The sequence below is a fragment of the Dendrobium catenatum genome, unplaced genomic scaffold, assembly GCF_001605985.2.
Source record: "Dendrobium catenatum unplaced genomic scaffold, ASM160598v2 fragScaff_scaffold_156, whole genome shotgun sequence".
NCBI classification, from domain to species: Eukaryota; Viridiplantae; Streptophyta; class Magnoliopsida; order Asparagales; family Orchidaceae; genus Dendrobium; species Dendrobium catenatum.
The window spans coordinates 6,188,685-6,212,992 of NW_021318618.1; the positions used below are offsets into that span (position 1 = coordinate 6,188,685).

Genomic DNA, 24,308 nt, shown 5'->3' on the forward strand with positions numbered 1-24,308 from the left:
TGACCACCTGTCATCCCCCAAGGGCCACCTATTCCAGACCCTTCTCCTCCTTCCCTTTGCCATTGGCCTTGCATATCATCTTCACTCTGATTTACTCCTTCTTCCCTAATTGGACAATTAGGGTTAGGGTTTTGATTCGTCACCGGAGATTTCCCTTTTTCCTTAGGGTTTGGTGGAGCAACTTGAGCTTCTAACCATTTTCGGATCATCTCTTCCATTCCCCCAAATCTCTCTTCAAGGGATGAAAATTTGCCTTCCATCGACGAGAGTTTCTCCCCCACCTCTTCTTTCAATTGGCCCATCTCCCCCTCCAAAACTTCCACCTTCTTTGACGCCATGCCGTCTAGGATCAAGAGCCCTGATACCAGAATTATGGAGTTTTATGTTTTGATTGATTGAGAAATTAGGGTTCTTGGTGCTTGGGCTCTAGACTCTCTTGTCTAGAGATTTTGGGAGAGACGATCCTCCTCTCGAATTGAGGATCTCTTGTATCTTGCTTGGTGTTTGTTCCTTTTGCTTTCTATAAAGACTTTACTATCGTGTGCTTGCTTTTCTACAACATTTCTACATTTTTTCTCACTGATTTTACTGAATTTGGTTAGGTTTGCTTGCGAACTCAAGTCGATCTGATAGGATTACTTGCAAACTCAAGTATTTCCTATCAGTATTATGGTATAACTGCTATAAGTTTATGGCCCTCTTTTTGCCACCAAGGAGGTAGTTTGGGGCATCTGGGTCTTCTCTTATAAAAATAATAAAATCGCATCAATGCTATATCAACTAATGGTACTGAGAGAAGGGAACATAGCAGAACAACTCTCCCTTCGTCTCCCTAGCCCTGCTTCTTTTATATCACAACTAAAGCATGGATGAATGACACCAAACAAATAGAGACAGTGATGATGCTTCCCAATTCCATTCTCTTTCACTTTGCATCAACTTCTTCTCCCTCATACACCATAGGATCCAGAACAGACTACTTGAACATTTTTAAGCAAATGTTGCCTTACTGATGACTAAGCAAAGGTTAACTATAAAGCATAACCATTCCAGCTTAAAAGTTACCCCCTTTACCAACGAATTGTTTTCCTACAGCATGAAAACTGAAGGAACTTAGTTTGGGGATTATCAGCCTTATGCACGACTAAAGGGAGCATATGAAGAGCTACACACAAGAAATTAAAAAGTGAAGCCTAAGAAAAAAAATTATTCTATAATAAAAACCTAGGAAAATTTTACAAAAGAGTGGGAAAATCGAATACCTCCATGATTTTCCAACGAATAAACTCCGACATCAACAATGCAGAGGCCAAAGTTTTAAATTAAGTATTGTTTAATTTTTTATTAGTAAGTTAACCAACGAAAAGTCAAAATTTAAATCTAGTCAAAGTCGTCCGTTTAACGAGCAACTGGCTATGATTAAACCCGACATGGGTGACAGAGAGCCAGTTGCCCATTAAACGGGTGACTGGTTTAAGTACTGAAAAGTGCAATCTTTTTTCAGTCTGTTTCTCCTTCTTCCTTCATTCGTTCGATTTTAACAGTTCTGTCGGTTGAGCTTCCACGCCAAACAGTCAGAGTGAGGTAAGTTTTTTTTTTTTTTAAGTTAAATTTTTTTTAGACAAATTATTTTAGGAAGTTTGTGGAGTAGTTTGTAGTTGTTTTAAACCAATTTTGTGGAGATTTTATGTTTAATGTTGTTTGGAAGGGAAGTTGTGCTTGTTAGTAATGGATCTATAATTTTGAAGAGTTTGAGTATTTATAGATGGATTGTATTTGTGATGGAAACTATTTTGAAGAAATCCAAATAAACTTTTTTTGGCTATGTTTGTGATGTTTGATAGATGAAAGAGGTGCGACTATTTGGGGTTGTTAATTAGATATTAAAAATCAGTAGTTAATTTGTTACTTTGATAAGAAAGTTGGCTCTTTATGTAAGTTCATTTTGTTATTTTTTGTAGATTATTCATTTTTTAAGATTTTTTAATGAAAATTATAGATATTTTGTGTGTGCAATCATGTGAAAAGTGAACTATCTAGTGTTAAAGAGTTTTGATTTAGATTGCGAAGTTTTTGTGATAGTTAATGTATGCAACATCAATTTATGGTGTGGTTCCTTAATTAGTTTAGCATGACTTTATTTTTTAGTGGTTGTAGTTACAATTTGCCAGTGAAACAAAGTACTTCAATTATGAGTGGGCGTGGAGCTTCATATGTGCTGATGTATGAAGATGAATTATCGTTGGATGCTAATTTTGCACCGACATATAACAAGGGTTGGATTCGTCCATTGCAAATGCCAATTAAAGTGAACTTAGAGCAACTTAAGTTAAGGATTTTGAAGGCATTGAAGTATGACATGTTGAAGTATACAGTCATGTTAGTTTGTCGTATGCGGGTGGGGAATGAGTTTATTGCTTCGCATGTTGAAGATGAGGAGTTATGCGAAATTATATTATCTCATGCTGCTAGAGAAATACTTAGGATGTATGTGAATGTTCAAGAGTTGAATGTGGCAACGCATCATGCTCAGAATCAGACATCTCAAGTTAATGAATCATACTGCTAGGAGGAAATTTTCGTTGCTGTGGCTATTGTTCAACCAGTACAAGAGCAATGTGTGTCGTAAGTAGACTTTGAACTTCAATATTCCATATTTGAAGTTAGTAGATGTATTGCTTGAATTTTTTAAAAGGTATTACCTCTCTTAATATAGTGACATGCAAAATCAGTAGTGGTAGGATCATGCCGGATCGTTGACGAAGATTATGAAACTATGAGCAGCGATTCTAGTGAGCAGAGATGTGATCCTGATGATGAAGTAGCATGTGATATATATATGAAGAAAATGTGACAGTGCATGCTGATATATATAAATATAAATATCATTTAAAAATTATATATTTATATATTTATAAGAATAATATTTAATATAATATATAAATTTATAATATTAATATTTTATAATATAATTATTATAATATATATTATAGTAAATTTATAATACATATCATTCAAATTTATAGCCCAACTAAAAAAAAATTGAAGCCCAACTAAAAAAAAATTTGAAGCCCAACTAGCCCAAATAAGCCCCAAGTCACATCTAAATTATTCATGCAACTTCTTTAGTCCCACATCATAGGGGGAGTTTAAAGATGTTTCCTTAAAAACTTTATAAAGTGTGAAGTACACTCTCTTTGCAAAATAAATTATGTGAGGTATCTAAGATAACTTGCATGTATTATGATGAAATTAATCATCATATTTAATAAAAATATTTTAAAAGTTTAAAAAATTTTAATTAAAACAAAAATAAAATAATTTTATGAACTGGCCGATTCTTTCCAACCCAGACCGGTTCAACGGTTCACTGGTTGAACCGCCGGTTCAATCCGGTTTGATCCGGTTCTATGCAGAGCCGGTTTTGAAGCTGGATCGGACCGGCCACCAGACCGGTTCACGGTCGAACCGGCCGGTCCGATCCGGTTTTCAAAACCTTGTACAAAACTATTGTCTCATAACATTAGGCACTAAAGAAGGCATGTTTGTTAATAAAGAATTTGTTGAGACATGTGATACTACCAGCCAGTGGGACAAGGAAATCACGTTTGATGATTCGAATGTAGGGCAGCAAGTAGAAGAGGAATTTTCAATACCAAAAAACTTGACGCAGGGATGTGTTTCAAATGTAAATCGGACATGTTATTTTCCTTACAAGGATAGTCGATAATAAATAATGTTCACTTCGTTGTTGTGCATCAAACCGACAAAAATTTACATTTGTGTGTGCTCAGCATTAAAGCTTTGGGCCCCATTGCTTTTGGCTTTTGCATCCTGGCTTGAGCAAACTTCTAGGAGGAATATGGAGAATTTCTTCCATGAAGTAGCAGCATACGTGCGCAAGTCTTGTTCTAGTTGCAGTACATCGTCAGTGTGATACTCAATTTATAAGCTATTTTATACTTCTTAGTATTAGAAAGCAAATGGACCTTAAGTCTAGGGAGATTATTGGTTGAATTGAAGCAAAGTTCAATATAAAGGTTTCCTACATGAAAGCTTGGATGTTAGACGAAAGGCTATTAAGGCTGTGTTTGGTAGTTGGGAGGAGTCTTATTGGAGTGAAAATTTGTTCATGGAGGCTGTCGTATCTGCAATGCCCAAATTAAACAATATATAGGATACAGTCACAGAGAATCATAGATTTGACATAATGTTTTTGTATTTCGGCCCTTCTATAAGTGGGTGGAGATATTGCCGACATGTTATTAGCCTCAATGGGACCTTCCTTTAAGGTAAATATTGGGGCATTTTATTGACTGCTATAGCATGGATGCAAATAATGGTCTTTATCCTCTAGCATTTGCTATTGTTGAGTCAGAGTGCACAAACTCTTGGAATTGATTTTTGAGATGCATGAACTCCTTTATGTTGTTAAAACAAGATCCAATTTATGCATGATATGTGACTGACGTGCCGGTTTAGTTCGTGGTTGCCAGGAAATATTTCATGATGTTGCACATCGACACTGTTTGCGACATTTGCGGGAAAATTTTAAGAAAGCCATGCTGCAGGTGGATGTTAAGAAATTTTCATCCATGTTGCACTCCATCTTCATCGCTTCAACATGTAGATACCATAGTATGTGATCCCTGTCTTCGATTCACACATGCATGCAACATCTAAATATATCATTTGCACTCATCTTTTGTTCTAGGGGATTGTCATACACCTCGCCATACAATCGTGCAGTCGTCGGCTGGTAACATCCAACAACTGTTTGGTGGGAAATACACTGATACTTCTTGATATCTGGCCAATGGATTCTACACATTAACCAAACTAGACATCCAACTATCAAACCTCTCAAACAAAACTAACCTATATGCATAAGCTTCACTCAAGCTTCACCTCCAATGGAGTACAACACTCTTATATAGCATAATTTTCATGGGCTACAGATTCAAAAGCAAGCATTCAATTTGATACATCAAAATAACTCATGTCACATCTGCACAATTGACGTGACAATCTAACATTGCCAGCAAGGAATCCAATTTTCATTAAAATAACATTGATGCTTTCAAATTAAAATCACATCGATGCTTTCAAATTTCAATCTGATATTGCCAGCAAGATACACCAATAAAATTATTTATATATATAAAACTAATAAAACAATAACTTTATAATATAAATCAAGTTACTTTTAAATTTCTTAAAATAAAAGATGATTGATTCACCTACATAACTGTGGGCTCCGAAAATTCGACCCCGGCCTCCGCTCGCTTTTCTTATTCGGCAAGGGAGTTTTAACGAACTAAGTTCCGGGGTAAATTTTGGAAGGCAGATGAGCAGAATACTAGCAGGTTTTGGGTGATGTTGCCGCTGCTACCTTTTGAGGGATTTAATAAAGATTTAGGTGACATGGAAGCCACTTGCATTGGATTTGACATGTATGTAAAAGTCAACAATAACTTTCTCCCAAAAATATGTTTGCTACCATAAATTCTGCATAAAATTTATAAAAAGAAGTATTTAACGTAACTTCTGTTAGATATTATTATTCATTCTCCTACATTATATGCTCCCAACAACAAAGTTTATGAAATCTAACTTCTTACTCGTCTTATCATAACTCAGAATTCAATTTTTTAAGAAAATTTTAAAAATCGACTGTGAAACGGGTGACTGGTACACACTAGCAAGTCGCCCGTTGAATGGCAACTTTGGCTAGTTCCAAAATTTCAAATTTCGTTGGTTTGGTAACTAATTTACTTCTAAACGATACTTAGTTCAAAAATTTGGCCCAATGCGGACGGCACAATCGTGCCCTAATCCATTATCTTCTTGTGGAGAGCAATACGACAGAGAAATTATGAGACCAATCCCATCTAACCATCTACTTACTAATTGTCACGCATCACCAAAGAAAGAAGAACCCGATAAAAAAAAAAAAGGAAAGAGGATCAGAGAGAGAAAGAGAGAGAGGAGTACGAATCCCATGAGCTTATGAAGAGTCCCCGAATCCGTAACGAAGGCGTAGGTGAGAGCAGCGGGGACGGTGACGTAAACCGCAAACTTGGCGATCTCGAGGATCCCCTTCGCCGGCCCAATAGAAGACATAGCTTTCCCTTTTCCTCGCTCTTGGCTGCCTCAGCTATCGGCTCTGTGACGTCAAGCCGCTTTATCAACGGACTGTAGCGATCGTTTTAGAACTAAAAATTCATCTCCGTCGGAAGGAAAATTTTTGGAACAGCTAATTCGTCTGAAAGAGGAATCAGGATGAGGATAGTAATGATAATTAATAAAATGCTGAAGATCCACGTCTAGTAGGAGTTCATGGTTCTATGAGTTAGGTTAAATAGATGATATAATAAATAATTTATATTATTAAAAAATAATAAAATAAACATAACAATTATGTTATTATCATTTTAAATATGAGACAAAAATTAAAGAAAATAAAAAATTATGAAATATAAAATTTATATAATTACTTAAAAATAAAAAATTATGAGCAAGATACACTCATTGAATATCTGAATACTGATATTGATGTGAATATCTAAATATTGATATCGATATTGCTTTTAACACTGCTGATATTGTGACTGCTATTAATATTATTTACTATTATTAATACTATTTAATGTTATTGATCAAGATACTAAAATTATTAGTGACATTAATATTGTTGGTTGTTATTGATATTATAACTAATAATTGAATGGACTAAGATGTGATGAATTATAGAAAAATAATTAGATATAGATAATCAGTATAGACATTGACGCATATATTTTATATATGATGTATAATATATTATTATCTTTTATCTTGCATTAATTCCAGCTGTAAGATTTTAGTTACTTGCTTGGCTATATACTTGTTACGTGGTTTTACATATTTTTAGAAAGAGTAAAGATATATGGTCAAGAAAAAAAATGAGATTATTTTTCTTTATGTAATTAAATGATTAAATTAATAAATAATAAAATTCTAATTATAAAATAATTATAATTAAATTATGATATAAATATAATTAAATTTTTTATCATTCTTAATACTTTTTCTAATCAGATATGATATATTTATGAATATCTAATAATTTATGCATACTTAAATATTTGAAAAACTAAGTTCAAATAAAGTCACTCCAGCTCAATACAATTGAAATCAATCTCTTTTGGCATCAGCCCAAGAGGAACTCGTCAAGTTTATAACTGAACTCATCTCAAGCAGATGACGATTGACGATGATCTATGAACTCGTCCCAAGTAGTCAAATACATGCTATCAAGTCGGCCCTAATGCAACAACATAAGCGAACAACTTCCTTCACATAGAAGACTATTGAATGTTTTTTGTCCATTTATGCATTCAAGCGACTTCCAATGAGCTCGGTGAGTAACTTCATCAAGTCAAGCATTCTGCTATATGACTCTCATATTTTTCTCTTATTTTTTTACATATTCATGTATGTAATAAATTCTGTAACGCGGGAGTCTTCCGCCGGACGTGAGAAGCAACCACAGGAAGCAAAGATTTCGAGAATGGAGCACGAACGTGTACTCCCAAACCACCTCTCGGTTACGTTTCATACAGTACAGCAGGGAAACAGCCGTCCCAAACGAAGCCTTAATTAAATGATTTAAACAATTAGAGATTTGTTATTCTTCTTCTTTTTGTTCCCCTTCATTTAAAACAAACGATTAAAATTAATTGTTTGTAGTTGTCCGGATTATCTCAATCTCTCCCCACGAAACTTGCTATGGAATTAATTTAGATTCCATTTACCATGACATCTGTAAAGACGATTGTTTTTTTGTCATCAAGATGATTTTTATTTCATGGCCACAACCAAAATCTCAAAATGACTATCAATACACTACTTATATTTTATTTGAGATAGTTTTAGACAATTTTTTTTTTTTTTTTTGCATTAATTACAAAGTACATAGTAAGAAAATCATCCCAAATGAAGGCTAAGGGTGGTTCGTTTGAGACTGTTTTCTTACTACTATTAAAGCAACTTTTTAGTATAAAAAATAATTTTTTTTGTACTAAAAAGCTTCTTTAAGAAGCAGTAAGAAAGCAATCCCAAACAAAACTACCTAAAATTGTACAAAAAAGCTGCTTTAGAAAGCAATAAGAAAGCTGTATATAATGAAAGAAAATATAGAGATAGAGGAGAGTGAAATGAAAAATAAGTTTTAGGAAGAAGAGAGAAGAAGAAATCACAAAAAAAAAAAAAAAAAAAAAAAAAAAAAAAAAAATATGACTGAGAGGTGGTTGGGAATCCAAATATTTAAATATTCATATCATAATAACACTATAATATAATATTAGTGTTCTTTTCATATATTCAAAATTAAGTTGTTCGATTCAAATTTATCCATAATGACACAATCTTACTAACAAGTTATTGATAGGTTAAAGCAAAAATTGAGTGAGAACAGCAAGTGCGTATATATAGAGAAGTAGAAATCTCAAATGTCTCTACAAGTCAAGCCCACAACATGTTTGAGCCATGTCCTCAGCAAGATATTTAAGATATGCTCATTCACCTCTTATTTATAGTTTTCAGGGGTTACAGAAAAGACTATATCTAGAATGAAAAAAATAATAAAAATAGTACACAACCTCTCATAACTCTATGAGGTCTGAAACAGACAAGAAAGAGGTATCCAGCTTGCAAGTTCATGAGAGCTTTTAATACCCTTAGAGAGGGAATTCAAGAGGGCACCAAACTCTCTCCATAAAGTCATAAACCATTACAATGCTTGCTGTGCATACCAACTCCACAGTTTTTACACTCATTTATAGGACGGCTTTCTTGTTGCTTCTTAAAACAACTTTTTAATAGACTTAACGAAGCAGTAAGAAAGCCATCCCAACGAAACCTTAATAAAGCATACAAAGCTGAAAATAAGGCACAGACAAACAGCTTATTACAGCAAACAACTGGTTGATCAGTCACATATTCGATCATAGTTTTTACAGTGAAAACATCAAACACTGCTGGATAAGCTTGGGCTGCATGGCCCTTATTTTGCTTGTTCACATAGCTGTCAATATTGTACTCTTTCAGTGAACTGTAAAGGTTCAATAAGAGCTGATTCATTGGTGGGTCCAACAAATTTAATTGGTATAAATCACAAAGCCTAATTTTTCATAAAGAAATATGACTGTCAAGTTGATGGATTATCAGACTGGTGGAAGTCATCTAACGAGCAAATAACTGTGGCTTTTTAAAATATTTTTTAATTAAAAATTAAAATTTTTGTATTAAAAATTATTTTAAGAGATAGTAAAAAAAGACTCCCTAACGAAGCCTTAATAAGTGAGAAAAGTTAAAAATAGTTCATCTAGGTAAGTTCAAAAATTTATGAAATTTATTTTAAATAAATAAAATATACATTTAATCAATAAAATTTCCATCTATCTCCACAAAAATTAATTCTCACCAAATTTTGTAGCTTAGCCTTTTTTTTTTTTTAATAATTTCAAGAGCAACTGTTGCCTTTTCCACCTCCGAGCGGCCACAGTTATTGCACTATTATTACCCACCAACTAACCATGTACGCAGCTTCTCTCCACCATAATAGCATATATACCCCCACTTTCTTTACCGTCGACCCATCCATCTTCTCTCTATCTCTTCCAGTCCAAGATTTCAACGGCGAGAGATGACGGCAGGCGGGAAGCGTGTGACGGCGTACGCGAAATCGTCGGTGGTGTCGACGAAGCCGGTCCGGCCGGGGAAGACGTACCCGTTGTCGGAGCTGGACCACGCGATGGAGCGGCATTCGCTGCACATGGTGTTTTACTACCGGAGCGGGTCGAAGCTGGAACGGGCGAGGTTGAAGGAGTCCATGTCAGAACTGCTGTGGTATTTTCCGGCGACGACCGGGAGGATGAACTGGGACGAAGGAGGGAAGAGGTGGGTGGTGAAGTGTAACGACGCTGGAGTAAGGGTGGTGGATGCGAGGACGGAGGCGACATTGGATGAGTGGATCGCGACGGCGACGGCGGCGGAGGAGAGGGAGCTGGTCCACTGGGAGCCTATGGGGAATGACTCGTCTATCTGGTCTACTTTTTATGTTCAGGTACTTATTTTACTTCAACTCGTTTTTCAGTGCGACTTACTTACTGTCCCTCTGTGATCTAATGACACATATGCTTGTCAATTTCGGGTCAAGTGTCGGGTTCGGGTCGAACCTGTAACTGACCCGGTTCAATCGAGTCGACTCTAACCCGACAAGAGTAGATAAACGGGTAGGAAACTCAGACTCGAACCCGACCCGTCGGGTTGCCGGGTTGACACGACCCAACAAGGGAATGCAAGCTGGCGGAACGCGGGCCGACAGAAGCATGCGGGCGCATAGACTAGGGCGAGCAGCTCGGGCGCGAGCAGGCAGCGCGGGCATCCGCAGGCTCCTCGCGAGCACCAGCTGCGCGGCGCATGCGGGCAACTGCGCGAGTAGCCGGGGCAGGTGTGGGCAGCCTCAGGCAACGCAGGCAGCTCACTCTAAATGGGTTTCCGGGTTGACCCGTCAACCTCCGAACCTGACCAGTTTTTCTAGCATGTCGAATCCGGGAACTCGAATCAGATCGTGTCGGGTCCAACCCGAAATTTTCGGGTCAGGTTCGGGTCAAATTTTCGTGTCATGTCAAATGTTGACACCCCTAATGACAGATAGTATGAACGACAACTTTATGGTGAGGCTAATTGTTGAAATTATTTTGAGCGGATATGAACGTCATTTAGAGTTAAATTAGCCTATTTATTGTGTTGTGTATCCGCTGTGTATCAAGTGACATAGTGCATTCTGATTCACCTTCGAATGATCTAGTGTCCGCACATAATAAGTTCAGATAATTGAGGTTACATTGAGACATATTTTTAAAAAAAAGAAATGACTTCAGTTTTATGTGAGAGGTATGATATGGATGTGCATAAATCAAATTTTATGATATAAAATTAAAATAATAATATAAAACAAGTAAGGGCATTAAAAAAAATTATTAGATTTTTTTTCTGATTAAAATAATTTTTATTAACAATTGGCACGAGATATAGAAATTATGATGCTCTTAGAATTTGATGATGTTGCATTTAATGATAAAATGACACAAAAAAGTTGTGGAGGTTATTAAAATAACTTGGGTGATTTTCTCCTAAATGTTGTGTTGATGGAAATTCAAAGTCATGAAGGATGATCGGGATAATCTCTCGTTCTTGGAAAAAGAAGGGTTTGCATCAATTTTATTCAAAAGAGGCTAGAAGTGATTGATTGAGGGGAGTGAAACTTGATTTCGAGAAACGTGCTTGATGGAAAGAAGGAACTAGCAACTTTATATTTTTTTTTGGGGGGGGGGGGCTATAGTATACCTGACAGTAGAGTGACAAAATTTTTCATATTAATGTTGCACAAATATTAAGCACACAAATATATAAGATAAAATTAAATACCATGATTTTTATATGAAAAATCTTGAAAAATGGAAAAATTATGGAGCCACACATAGTCAAAGTGATTCCATTAAATTTGAGTGAGTTATAAAACTTGATTTATCCTTTAATTTGGAGATGATGAGATTACTATAGTTTAAGAAAAAAGAAAAAGATTACAGTAGTTTAAGGAGTTAGACAGAAGTCCGACTACAGTTGGTAGTTGGACAGAAGTCTAGTGACAGGTGGTGGTCGGGCAAAATCCAGAGTTGTTCAGTGGTCGGAAAGAAGTCCAACTACGACTGGTGGCTGGGCTGAAGTCCGGCTACTGCTGGTGGTCAGGTGAAAGTCCAGTGACGGTCGACAACTAGGTGGAAGTCCAGCTTTAGTCGGTGGTTAAGTAGAAGTCCGGTGTCGGTTGGCCACCAGACGGTGGTTGAAGAGGAGCCTTAAATTAATTTTGGAAGTTTCCAATTATAATTTGCCTCAAGATTTGTTCTCAATAAGGATAATTTTTTTATGATATATCAAATCTGATAGGTCAAGAATAATTTTTGGTGTAATACACTATGTTGAGAAAGTTACACAAATAATATAGGAGAATACCATTTTAGTACTTGGGAGGTATTCTTACGGGGTTGCGGATGATTTTTGAAGTACAATAAGAAACTCATGTATGTAGAATTATGGACGTTGGGGCCTTTTTGGTGTCCATATTTTGGTTGAGTTACTAGCAATGTTGGCTCTTATACGGATGCATTCGTCAAATCTTATTGGCCTTTCATCGTTATGATGTATGAAGTCCAAACACAAACTCCATTTTGTGAGGTGGTAGGACTGCTAGGGGATTGGCTTGAGGTTTAGGTTGGTTCAAATATATAGGAGTCACACAAAATGTATATGCCCCTTCACTTATGCAAAGTTTTTTTTAACTGCTTTCTACTCTACAACCCCTATGAGTGAAAGGTTAGGCAGGTGGTGCAACCATCCGACTTCCAACATTATGTTGTGTGGGACTCCCGGTGAACAAGTGAATGTTCACAACACAAATTTGGGTTTTCTCTTAAGTTGCTTATCATGTAATGGTCGATATTCCTACTTGCGTAGATTTTTTAGGCCCCCCTATGACTAGCACCTTTGAAAACTATCGTGATGCTTTGATTATAAAAGTAACTATGATGATGGTTTATTTATGGATGGATTTTGCATTGTCTCTGACAACCTCTGATTCAATTAATACCAATAACATGTGACCATGGCTGTTAGTCACTACTTTATTGCAAGCTCGAATACTTCTTAGTTCTATTCTATATAATAGTTGAACCTTTCTCTTTGGTGTAGTTGGAGCTATTTTTTTCATATATTGTATGATTGTTTTCTTTTTTTCAATATAATTATACATAATGGTTGGTTGTTTACTTTTCTTGTTGAAATTCACTTTCATTGAATGCATCAGTTCAACACGCCCTTTTCTTTGCAATATACCTTTCCTTAATTTAAGAATGCTTGAGAACAATCAATCATGAGTTTACTAATCAACTTTGACTACTTTCTCAAGGAAAACTTTACAGTCAAAGGACATAGAACATGAGCGATGAAACTTCATATCAGTCAATCTATCTATTCCAAAGTTGGGTTACTTACCATGTTTTTATTGTGGTTAATTGTCCTATTATTGAGAACTTATTTTTGGATGATTACTAACTCTTATGACCAGTTTCACCTATACTTTTATTCACGTGCATGCACCTATATCATTTATAGCATTGGAAAACTATAAATATGGTGGATAAACAGCTTGTCATGCATCATAAAACTTGAGGTAGTCAAGAAAGATCATTTTTCAAAAGATGGGGGGATGAACAATTAAGAGTCATCGTGGACCTAAAAAAACTTGAGATAGTTCTTTTAAAGAGAGGTGGTGTGGACTAGATGATTTAGAGTGGATGATAAGAGATAGTTAATAATGTTTTTCTTTTGAATGGAGGGTGTGGATTAAATGACCTAGAACTCTAGCGTTCGTTGGGCCTAAAAAATTATTCATTATTTTAGAGTTTAAAATATCTAAAATGTGAAAAAATGGTGCATTTTTTTCGTTGATTTATTTTTCATATAACATTTGCAATTTTAGATGGCAATCACCTTTTTGTTGATGCTTTTTAGAATTTTTTGTAATAAAAAGTTGCTAGAATAACTAAATTATTTTTTCTACAGAATCTTCATAACCAACTTTATAAAAAACAACAGTCTTTCTACTCAAACTTTAAATTAGTAATTCTATAAAAAGTGTAAGCTTATGCCTATTAGTTTTGATAATTTTTAAATAAGTTGAAAATATGTTGATATTTTTTTATTTTTTTATTTATTTGAAAAAAGTAAGGGCAAAGCACAAATTCATTCACTACAAGAAAATAATTATATCCCAAAAATTAAAACATAATTATCACTCTTCTTTCATATGAATTGAAGAAATTAAGACCGAGCTGTCAAAAGCCTCAAACAAAAGGATCAAAAGGAAATGAAACTAACAAAAAGAATAGACTTAGGAGACATGTAAGACCCAAGTCCTAAAAAAGACTCAGAATGAATGCGCAAAAAAGAAGAGCTTCCAGAATAACAATCATCAGGTCAGAGAAAATTTCCCAAGAAGTCAATTGGTTGCCGCATGGACCATCAATCCGAGAAATTATTCTATGTTGAGATCGAATGTAGAACTCCGTCCGGAGACAATTCAGAATATGCTAGGCCAGCGATACCGAGCAGTATCGAGCCGCGGTACCAAGTGAAGGGATGATGTGGCACATTCTGATTGGTCTTCCAATGACATTCGACGTCCGCACAGAATAATTAATCCATCCAAGGGAACAAATCTGAAACAAAGCCAACATTCATCATCCTCCTTGCAAAAAGTTGCAACCCATAGCCCTAAAACAAAATAATTCTTGGCAAGAAAGAGGCCAACCCAAGCTCCAGCCACGCACCAAAACCCCAGAATAGCAGCAGCGTTAGGAGATAGCATGCTTAAGTTCATCAAACCTTTCCATGAATATATTTTAAGGATGATAGATTTCTTAATGGTGGAGCAAACAGTAGAAATGCTATTAATATTGGCACCAGATCTCCTCTTATTTCTCTTCCTCCAAACGAGGTAAACAGAGCAGCAAATAGTCAAAAAATATAGTCTTTTATGTAAACTCCCAACGTTTGAGGAGGTTCAGATACTTTGTGATTGAAAAAAAGCTTTACTAAAGCATTCGTTTTTTTACTATTTATTAACAGATAACAGAGTTCAAGGACAAGGGATTCGCCATCGGCCTCAGCTGCACCCACATGCACTCTGATCCCACCTGCGCCACTCTCCTCATCAAAGCCTGGGGGGACTGCCACCGCCGCGCCGCCATAGCCAACCCTCCTTTCTTCCACCCGCCCGCTCTCATCCCCCGCCCCAACGCCAACCCCTCCGCCCCTCTCCTCTCCATCAAATCCTCCACTGCCACCACCACCTCCGCCGCTGGCAGCATCTTCTCCGCCGCCACTTTCCGTTTCCCCACCGCCGCAGTCCGATCCCTCCTCGCCGACCTCCCACCCGATTCCACGCCCTTCGATGCTCTCGCCGCACTTTTCTGGCTCTCTATCTCCCGCGCAAACTCAACATCTCTCTCCTCCCTCACCCTCGTCACCGACTTCCGTAAGCGAATGTACGCGCCACTTCCGCACGGCTTCTACGGCAACGCCGCCCATTTCTCCTCCGTCGAACTCGACCCGGCTGCCGGATGGGCCTCGGCGGCCAACTCGATTGGCCGGCACGTGGCGGGTCTGGAAGAGGAAGAGTACTGGTCGGCGATTGAATGGCTGGCTGCCCGGAGGATCAGCGGCGCCGGTGCTTTCCAGATGTACGGGCCGGAGCTGACTTGCTTGAAACTGGATCATGTGATGGCCTACGCGGCGGAGATGGAGGAGGGGGTAAGCCCCGCACACGTGTCGTGCTGGATCGGCGGGGCGGAGGGGAATGGGATTATTACGGTGCTTCCGGCCTCAGCCGCGGCGGAGGAAAAGGAAGCGCGGACGGTGGAGGTGGTGCTGCCGGCGGAGGTCGCCGAGAAGGTTTGTAAGGATGAGGAAATTCTCCGGCACAGGCCCACTGTCATTTTCTCCGGGAAAATTTAGAGTGATCTGCAACGGACAAATAATTGCTCGGATGAATTCATAATAAATAAAAGGCTTAGGACATTCATATTAGAATATAATTAATGAGCTTTTCTTAACAAAAAACAATAATATATGAACTTCGCATCATTCTCGCAATTTCTTATATATTATTGTGCCTATTATGGGTGGACCAATCTGTAATTTGGTGAAAATGTTCTGAGCAAAATTTTTTTCCCTCCATTGTATCTTCAGTTTCTGCACAATGCATTAATATATTTGAATTTGATTTGCAGTTTCAATGTCCACATTTCTTATGGATTTCTTACGGTTTTTTAAAGCAGTTTTTAAGTGTAAAAATTTAATTTTTATTCTAAAATATTAATTTAAGGGGCTGTTTGGTAGAATGTAGGATTTCATTTAAGTAGGATTTCATAAATCCTCCAAATCCTGGATTTACGAAATCCTGTGGGGATAAATCCTGAAAACTGTTTGGTAACATTTATGATAAATCCAATTAAATCATGTGTGACTGTTTGGCTATAAAGCAGGATTTATCCAAGGGACTCCTACTCTAGCGTCTGGATTTCGTAAATCCCGCAAAATACAGGATTTCCGAAATCCCGGATTTCGCTCGAATCTGCGGAATTTTCCGTCTATCCCGGATTTCACTTGCCGTGAGATTTGGTTTTGCATTTTAGGCCGTTTGGCTGGATTTCACTCAAATCCGCCTCAAATCCGGCCTAAATCCTGCTACCAAACAGCCCCTAAGAATAATTAAGAACACCGTACTAAACAAATACTTCGGGTTTACATAAAATCTCTTTGTTCATTTAACCATATTCAATTCAATATATATGTAGTTTTTAAATAGATTTTATGTTAATTAACAGTTTTTATTTAGCTTAATAAGTTAGCGAATAGAACAATAAAAAAGTAAATTTTATCTCATCTACATTACAAGCCTAGCCAAGTAATACTTGAGCTCACTCGAATTCGGCCCATTTACACTCTTACAATTACAATAAATATTTACCCTTCGTCATCGTCTTAAACAGTTGAAATGTAATTTTTATTGGTCTTATTGTTATTGAGGATAAAGTTATGCAAGTTATTATCATAATTTATGAATGAAGTTCTTAATTAAGTATCTATTTTAATCAACTAAGAACATGCAAATTGTACTAGGTGAATTAGGATGCTTGCTGATTAATGAATCTATTTCAACATGTGCATGTCTCTGTGTTAATTAGTATCATTTCACAAACAAAACATTTAACATTTATCAAAATTTTAAAAAATACATCTCACCTTTCAAATAAATATTTGCTTATAAAAATCTTTATGCATGAAATCTTTGGCAATTGCAGCATTTAGGGCTGAAGTTTCTTGTTGCAATAGCTAGTTTGTTGCATTATAGACCTAGCATAATGATTATAGAGGAAGATTTTTCTTAAATGTTAGTTCAAAATTTGAGCAGGTGAACTAAGGTTGGCTTACTCTTACCTAACCTGACCTTGATCTGAAAGATATATTGTGATGTCTCAATCTACTCCAAAACCTCTTTACTACATCACAAGTTTATGCAATATTGAAGTTAGAGGAGGCCGTTCATACTCCTTGGATAAAAGAAAAGTTCTATATAATTTCTGAAAAAGAAAATGAAAGTAACCATAAATACACATTGGTGGAATTTTGAAGTTCTTTAGGGGTTGTTTGGTTGTCTGAAAAAGGAATGCAATGTAAAAGAAATACTTTGAAGTTATTTGGATGATTGTAATAGGAATGCATGATTATATTTTTTTTGTTTGGTTTGAAGTAAAACAAATATAATGTAAAGTGCAAAAAGATAGTGGTTGGTGGCCGACCTTGACATGGATGTGGTTGGCGGTAGTGCTGGTGGGCAACGATGGCGAGCAGTGGTTGTTGGTGGCAGCCGGCAGTAGTGGTGAGTGGCAGGAGTGTGGCAGCGGTGGACGATAACAATTGCAATAAATTTATGTTGTATTTGAAATTTGTCCAAATCAAAGGAATTTCAAATGCATAAAAAATGATATAGATGATGTATTTCAACGCACCAAAATTTTATACTATATTTATTTTATTTCAAATCAAACAGCAATATTTTCAAAACTCCTGCATTTGAATACTTTGCACTCCATTTGCTGGCAACCAATGCACGGTAGAATTACTATAAAAATTGTTAACATAAACTTCTCATGCATTTATATGTCTAAAATTTAAATCTTTACATTTAATTATAAAATATTACTATATATAAATCATATTAAAAATATCAATAATATTAATTTATTTAAAATAAAAAATATATTTCAATGTATTTTGATTTTATTTAAATATTAAAATGTTATATAGATAAACATAAAGATTTATATATTAGATACTTAAATACAAGAGAATTTATAAAATGTATGTAATATTAATAAAAAATAGATGTTGGCTCAAACTCAGTCCACGTACGCCTAGTGTCATACAAATCTCCATTTAATCGAGCAATGCGTTGGTTGGCTTTGATGGCCTCAACAAATGCTGATGATAATACAAATCATCCCAAAAAAAATTTAATTTTTGAAACTCATAGACCAGTACAAGCAACCATTTTGTGAAATATTTTATGGGGGATTGGATCCTTTTAAATAAAGGAGCTAGTTCATGTAAAATTGAAGATTCATTATCACCATATTCTTGTCTATTTTATTGTCGAAGCTTTGATATATCATCCTTTACGCAGGCACTTATTGCATTTATATGTATGATATGGTATATTCAGATTATTAATAAGAGTTATAATAACTATTAGACACTATCAAATCATAACAAATTGCAAAAATTCGCTTGACTTTTGGTGGACCAGCGGTCATCCTAAGCATACATTTTTTTAATCATTGATGTCTATAAATAATTGCAATAGGTTGTAATAAGGTCACTCCAAGCCAAGAGAATAAAATTCTTTTTTTTTTTTCCTTATATTTGGCACTCTTCCTCTTTCTCTCCATCTCTCCCTCTCATTCAAGAAGAACACATCTTCCTACAAGAAACCTAACAAATTGGTATCAGAACCTGGTGGAGGAGATCTCGATGGAGGAAGGTTGTAATACAGAAAGAGAAGAAGGGGGAGAAGGTTTGCGCGAGAGAGGAGCACGCAGAGTTGTTTTGATTCCACGATCAGGAAATCGAAGAAGATCACACATAGGCGGGAGCAGGGCACATTTCCACTTGTGTGCTCGGGTTGGATCGAGCAGAGGATCGAGCAGAGGATCTGTATGAAAGCACAAGAGTGCCTAGGTTCCGTGTGTGCAGGCTCACACAAGAAACATATGCATTCGGATTGGTGCGACTTAATTTGCAGACGGGTTGTCACTTGCAGAGGTGGATCATGAGTGCAATGTGTGGGGTGACACGGTCTAAGCCATGTGTGGGGTGCGGGGCTCAGGCACAGGAGGACTAGCAGGGCTCGGGGCGCGGGCGAAGCCTAGGCGTGTGGTCATGAAGCAAGGAAGATAAGACCACATGCGGGCTTTGTTCTTGTCGGATTTGGAGGAAAGTGAGCCAGATGAGAGGCAGTAGATTCGGAGGGACGACTAGCCTCGAGGTTTTTTCCTCGCTGGATTCAAACGACCGTTCTATCGGAGACGGGCACAGGGACAGGCACGCGGGAAGCAGACTGGGTCATTCGAATGAACGACGGGGCCGTGGTATAGAACTCACAATAGAGTCCATCAAATAACAGAAACCAAGGATTCTTGCAAGCAGATGTAGGAGAGAAAATAGGTGCAGGAGAACTAATTGACTTTGGGCTATTTTTGTGAACAACAGATGTATTCCCAAGATTGTAAAATCAGGACCAAGGTAGAGATTGCTAGGAATTGGTCTAGATTTTAGTTATTTTTTTGCAAAGGCACCACATGTAATAGCCCGTATTCATGAGTCAGTATAAGTTAAATTTGAAAACCGTCTTCGCCATAAGATAGCTAATCAGATTGTAATAAGCACGAGTTCTTGTGAACATGTCGTTCTTTGACATTTGATTGTAAAATTTGGATCAAGATGGAGATTATTGGGTTTTGATCTAGGTTTAGGTCAGTTGTTATGCAAAGACATCACATGAGTGTCCAATTTCTATCTATAGGATGTACTTGTTGCTGTGATTTAGCCCTCCTCTAATAGCCCATTTGAATAAGGAATAAAGTAATTTATGTAAAACTCTCTCTCTCTCTCTCTCTCTCTCTCTCTCTCTCTCTCTCTCTCTCTCTCTCTCTCTTCCAAGAAGATCAAGAAGCCTTCTTCCTGCTCAAGAATTTCATAACAATTATATAATAATATTTTGATCACATATCAATATCTAGATAGGTTTTTGATAATTATGGGTAATATTTTGAATAAACTCCAAGATTTCTTTTATAAAAAATATAAATAGCTATTCATTTAGTTATCCATAAATATTTTTTAAGTTTTGAAAGCATATAATATCCTCTAAGAACTACAAATAATTATTATATCACTTAAATCATGCATTTCAAGAGATACACCATAACCATCCAACGCGAAACCTATACCACTTTTATCTTCAATGAAGTATAAATTATTATAAGATATTTATTATAAAAAGACCCAAACAACAAGACAATATGTGCAGTATTAAGATCTTTGCAACAACCAATCTTCCATATGACTAAATACCATAATACAATCAGTGCAATATCCAAACTATATCATAACCCCTGAAACCCATATCATTATAGACGAAGAAATTCTACTTAAAATAATTTAAACTTTAAATTCATGTCACATCAATATAAAGTTTCCTCTCATAAAAACTATGATTATGAACCATGTATTTTACATTCATTGTGTTGTGGCCTTGGAATGGTGATCCACCAATGCCTTAATTTGTTGTAGAAGGATGTATTCAAGGTAGTATAGAAGATTAGAATAAGGGTTATGTATAGAGGTGAGTGGAGAGATGGTGGCTTGATGGGGTGGTCATCTAAGACCTTGGAGGGGACAAAACCTTAGAGTCCACTATTTGGGTTTGAAGAATTGGTGAGGAGACCAAATAGGATTACCAAGGTTGGAAATTGGAATGCGTTGGGGATGATTAGATGGATATGTATATGAAATTTTTGTAATTGATGAAGATGATTTTTTAGACTTAAAGACTTGGAATGGAGAAAGTTCAAGACTAGGTTTAATAGGAACTAGTCTTGGCCAAGAATGTCCAATGATATAGTATGAACACTTGAGAGAAAGACAAAGGGTGTAAGAGGGAGAAGAGATAGGAAATGATATAGGATGAGTCATTTGAATGAATATATAGCACATTAAAATATAATCCTTGATGCTCATGAAAGAAGAATGATTGGAAATGCAATAAAGCAAAAAAGCACTAAGTTGGGGAAATCAGCTAAAAAAGCCCTTCAAAAATTTCAAAATATCGCCAATCCCTTTTCTTCCATAATCAACATGGAAGGAAACACAAATCAAACATGTGTGTAGCAAGTTAAGTAAAATAACGATGATGTGAATTAAAAATTGTAGAGAGTAAAAGCTTGATAAGAGACATTAATTTTTGAAAGAGACAACTTAAATATGTGTTTAACAATTATATTTGCTAAAATGCATTTTTATAGTGTTTGTAGAAGAACAAAATAAGTTATTATAGAAATTTTTTGGACATATTTTATGATTATTTAATTTATATATGTATTATATAATTTTGTTTTGAAGTTTTTTAAAAATGTATTTTTGACATGTACGTCTAATATGTCTTCATATAATATTTTTTTCAAGATTTACATATATACCATTGCATTATTATGTTTTTACATACGTAACACCTAAATTTTTATTATTGCATGTTAAAGTATTCAACTATTCATAGTAGTATAGAGAATTTGTCGTCTTAGTATTGTATTAAAATTCAACACACAAGCATTGAAGATGTTGAAAACAACTCATAAGAGACCAATCTTTTTATATCAAAATCTAAAAAGAGTAAGAATTAAGAGGTCTCTTTCATTTGAAAAGATTATATTGGTATACATCATAGGTCATTCCCCACAATTATAGAAAGTGTTGATACAATATATTAAACATAAACTATGGAGGTTGGCTTCCATTGTGAACTTTTGAGGAGTTTTGAAGCATTTAAGTTATCTTAAAAGATTGTTTGTGCGCCATTTAGTCTTTATTTTTAGATGAGAGAAAGCCATAGATAATTAAGTTTAGTACAAGTCTTAGTATTGACATCAAATGTCAATGTTGTTGGTTACGATGAGTAGTTATTATTGGCGTGGCAACAATCAGGGTTGACAACAATGACATGTGTCTTGTCAACGATAAAATGCATCGATATTGGCATCGACAACAAACATCAAACTTATTGGTAATGATGTGCGTCATCAATATTATTGGTGATAGCGCATGTCAATATTGGAGCCGAATACATTCATCAACTTTGCTTGGGATTGTGTGTGTCGATGTTGTTTGACAATGTGATGATTATTAAGTGATTGTGGTCATACAACATTGGTTAGATGATGCTAGTTATATGATAATAGTCAAGCAATGGTTGTTAGATGATTGAATACATGCAAAGGTGGTTAGGTGACTATGGTTGAACTTAATAATATGATGATAATTTATATGGCTGGGCTATATTAATTAATTAACTGTGGTTAGATAATGATGATTGGATGATTGTGGTCGGTGGCTGTTGAAGATGATTATTGACATCAATTGTCAAGCAAAACTCTTTCTAACTCTAGCTTAAGGTGTAAGTCTAGGTCCCAACATATAAAGAATGTGGTCTTTATTCATTTTGAGAGTGACATTTTTATTATTTTTTCTCAAAGCCCCAAAAACTCTATTAGATAATTTATTTTGATTCCTTTAACCATTAATTATGCTTTAACTATTTAAGTATAATGATATCAAAATTAAATAATATTGGATTCATTGAATTCCTCTGATTAAGACACTCATTTTTACTATAGGCATATACAATTTGGAGATAATTTTGCCTATTAAATAATATAGTTTCTAGTTATATTTCAAGCACTTGATTTAGTCTTACTTAGACTCGGATCAATGTACTTTTGATATTGTTGGATTTATCTCATCAAAATATTCGTTTTGAATTTAAATTTGTTGAAATAGATCGCTCAAATGATTCTATTTTAATTCCAATAATTTTTCAATTCAATTTTACTTTCAAGATTTATATTTGATTACTTAACAAAATTTTAATATCCTAATATCTAAATCACATTATATATAATATATGTTAATTTAAATAAGTTAATATTAATATTATTTGAATATGATTTTCATATGTCAACAAAAATTGTCTTGATCATACACGAATCCTGAGGCGTACTCAAGTTGGAAACATTCAAAATTAAATTTGGGATCATTTGAATTCCAATTTCAACAAACTTATAGTCAAACTGAATGTCTCAAAGAGACAAACCTAACAACACCAAAATTGGTCCAACTCGAGCCCAAATGGGTCCAAATTGGGGGACCTAACAACATTTGGAAGGGTCAAAGTATTATTTGGATGACAAAATGATATCCAAATATGTCATGATTATAGTCAAATTGAGCGGCTCGGTGAGACAAATCCAACGAGCTCAAGATCGTTAAATTTCGACATTGTTAAGGCACTTAGACAATTAAAAATCTCTTTATGACCAGGGAATCAATATGAGCCATTCGGTGGAGCACTCCGAACCTACCCCGGATATTCTTTATATTTGCTAGGTGTGCCACTCATGAAGCTCTATAAATAGACCCACACTCTTTACATGAAGAGGACATTTGACTAGAGATTGGAGAGAGCTCTGAGGCTTCAAGAGCTCTAACACCACTGTCCGACTGCAGCTAGAGTTCAGACCGGCCGTCTTTAGACCACCGTTTTGTCGTCGACCACTATTGAACTTCTACACGGCCGCCCCAGACTTAAGCCTGGCCTTCGTCGGATCACCATCGGACCGCCGACTACCTCCGGTCTTCCACCAGGCAGTCGAGGGTTGTCGAACTTCCGCCCATCCTTCGTCGGATCATTCACCGTCAGCTAAACTTCTTATTGGACGTCGTCGGACTTTTGCCTAACCGTCGCTAGACATTTGCCTAACTTTCAAAATTACTGTAATTTGACCACCTCTAAGTCAAGAGATGATTTAATATTTGTAATTCACTCAAATTTAAAGGAATCTTGTCACCTGAGCGAGGCCCCGTTATTTTTCCCTATTTGGGCTTTCTATATTAAAAAAAATATTGTGTTTTACTTTTCTCTCTGTTTATATACTAGATATCTGTGCATTACTAAGACGAAAAATTTACTCACTCTACTGCCGTTAATATTTTAGCCCGCAACAAATTTAAATGTTAAAGCATTATATAAATAAATAAATAAATAAATTAACAATTATATAAATATAGGATTTAGGGTTAAATGATTTAGGTAAATCAGCTAATAAATATGTCCCATGTCCAACATATCGTATTATCATGATTTTAATTTAATTTAATTCAAAACCTCTCGTAATCTCTCTTTGAAAAAGTTATTATGTCCGAAAAAAAAATTAAAAATCCGGATGAATAACGAGCGAGTGTTATATGGAGCATTGTACCGAATGCCCAACTGACCTGACATTTGTTATTGGTCTATATGGACGGTGTCA

The 24,308-nt window shown here is 35.7% G+C and overlaps 2 protein-coding genes across 2 annotated transcripts in view; one reads left to right on the forward strand and one right to left on the reverse strand.

Moving 5' to 3' along the window:
- The window catches only part of LOC110096480, a 19,354-nt gene extending 13,072 nt beyond the window's left edge, over positions 1-6,282 (reverse strand). Inside the window, exon 1 of the mRNA XM_020822462.2 lies at positions 5,995-6,282. Coding sequence (XP_020678121.1) covers positions 5,995-6,123 — 129 coding nt within the window. The 5' untranslated portion in view covers positions 6,124-6,282. The remainder of the gene's footprint in view (positions 1-5,994) is intronic.
- Positions 6,283-9,654: 3,372 nt separating this feature from the next.
- On the forward strand, positions 9,655-15,751 carry LOC110096481 (protein ECERIFERUM 26-like). The gene is made up of 2 exons (XM_020822463.2): positions 9,655-10,108; positions 14,734-15,751. The coding sequence occupies exons 1-2, from the start codon at positions 9,689-9,691 to the stop codon at positions 15,619-15,621; spliced, it is 1,308 nt and encodes a 435-aa protein (XP_020678122.1). The 5' UTR covers positions 9,655-9,688; the 3' UTR covers positions 15,622-15,751.
- The last annotated feature ends 8,557 nt before the right edge of the window (positions 15,752-24,308 follow it).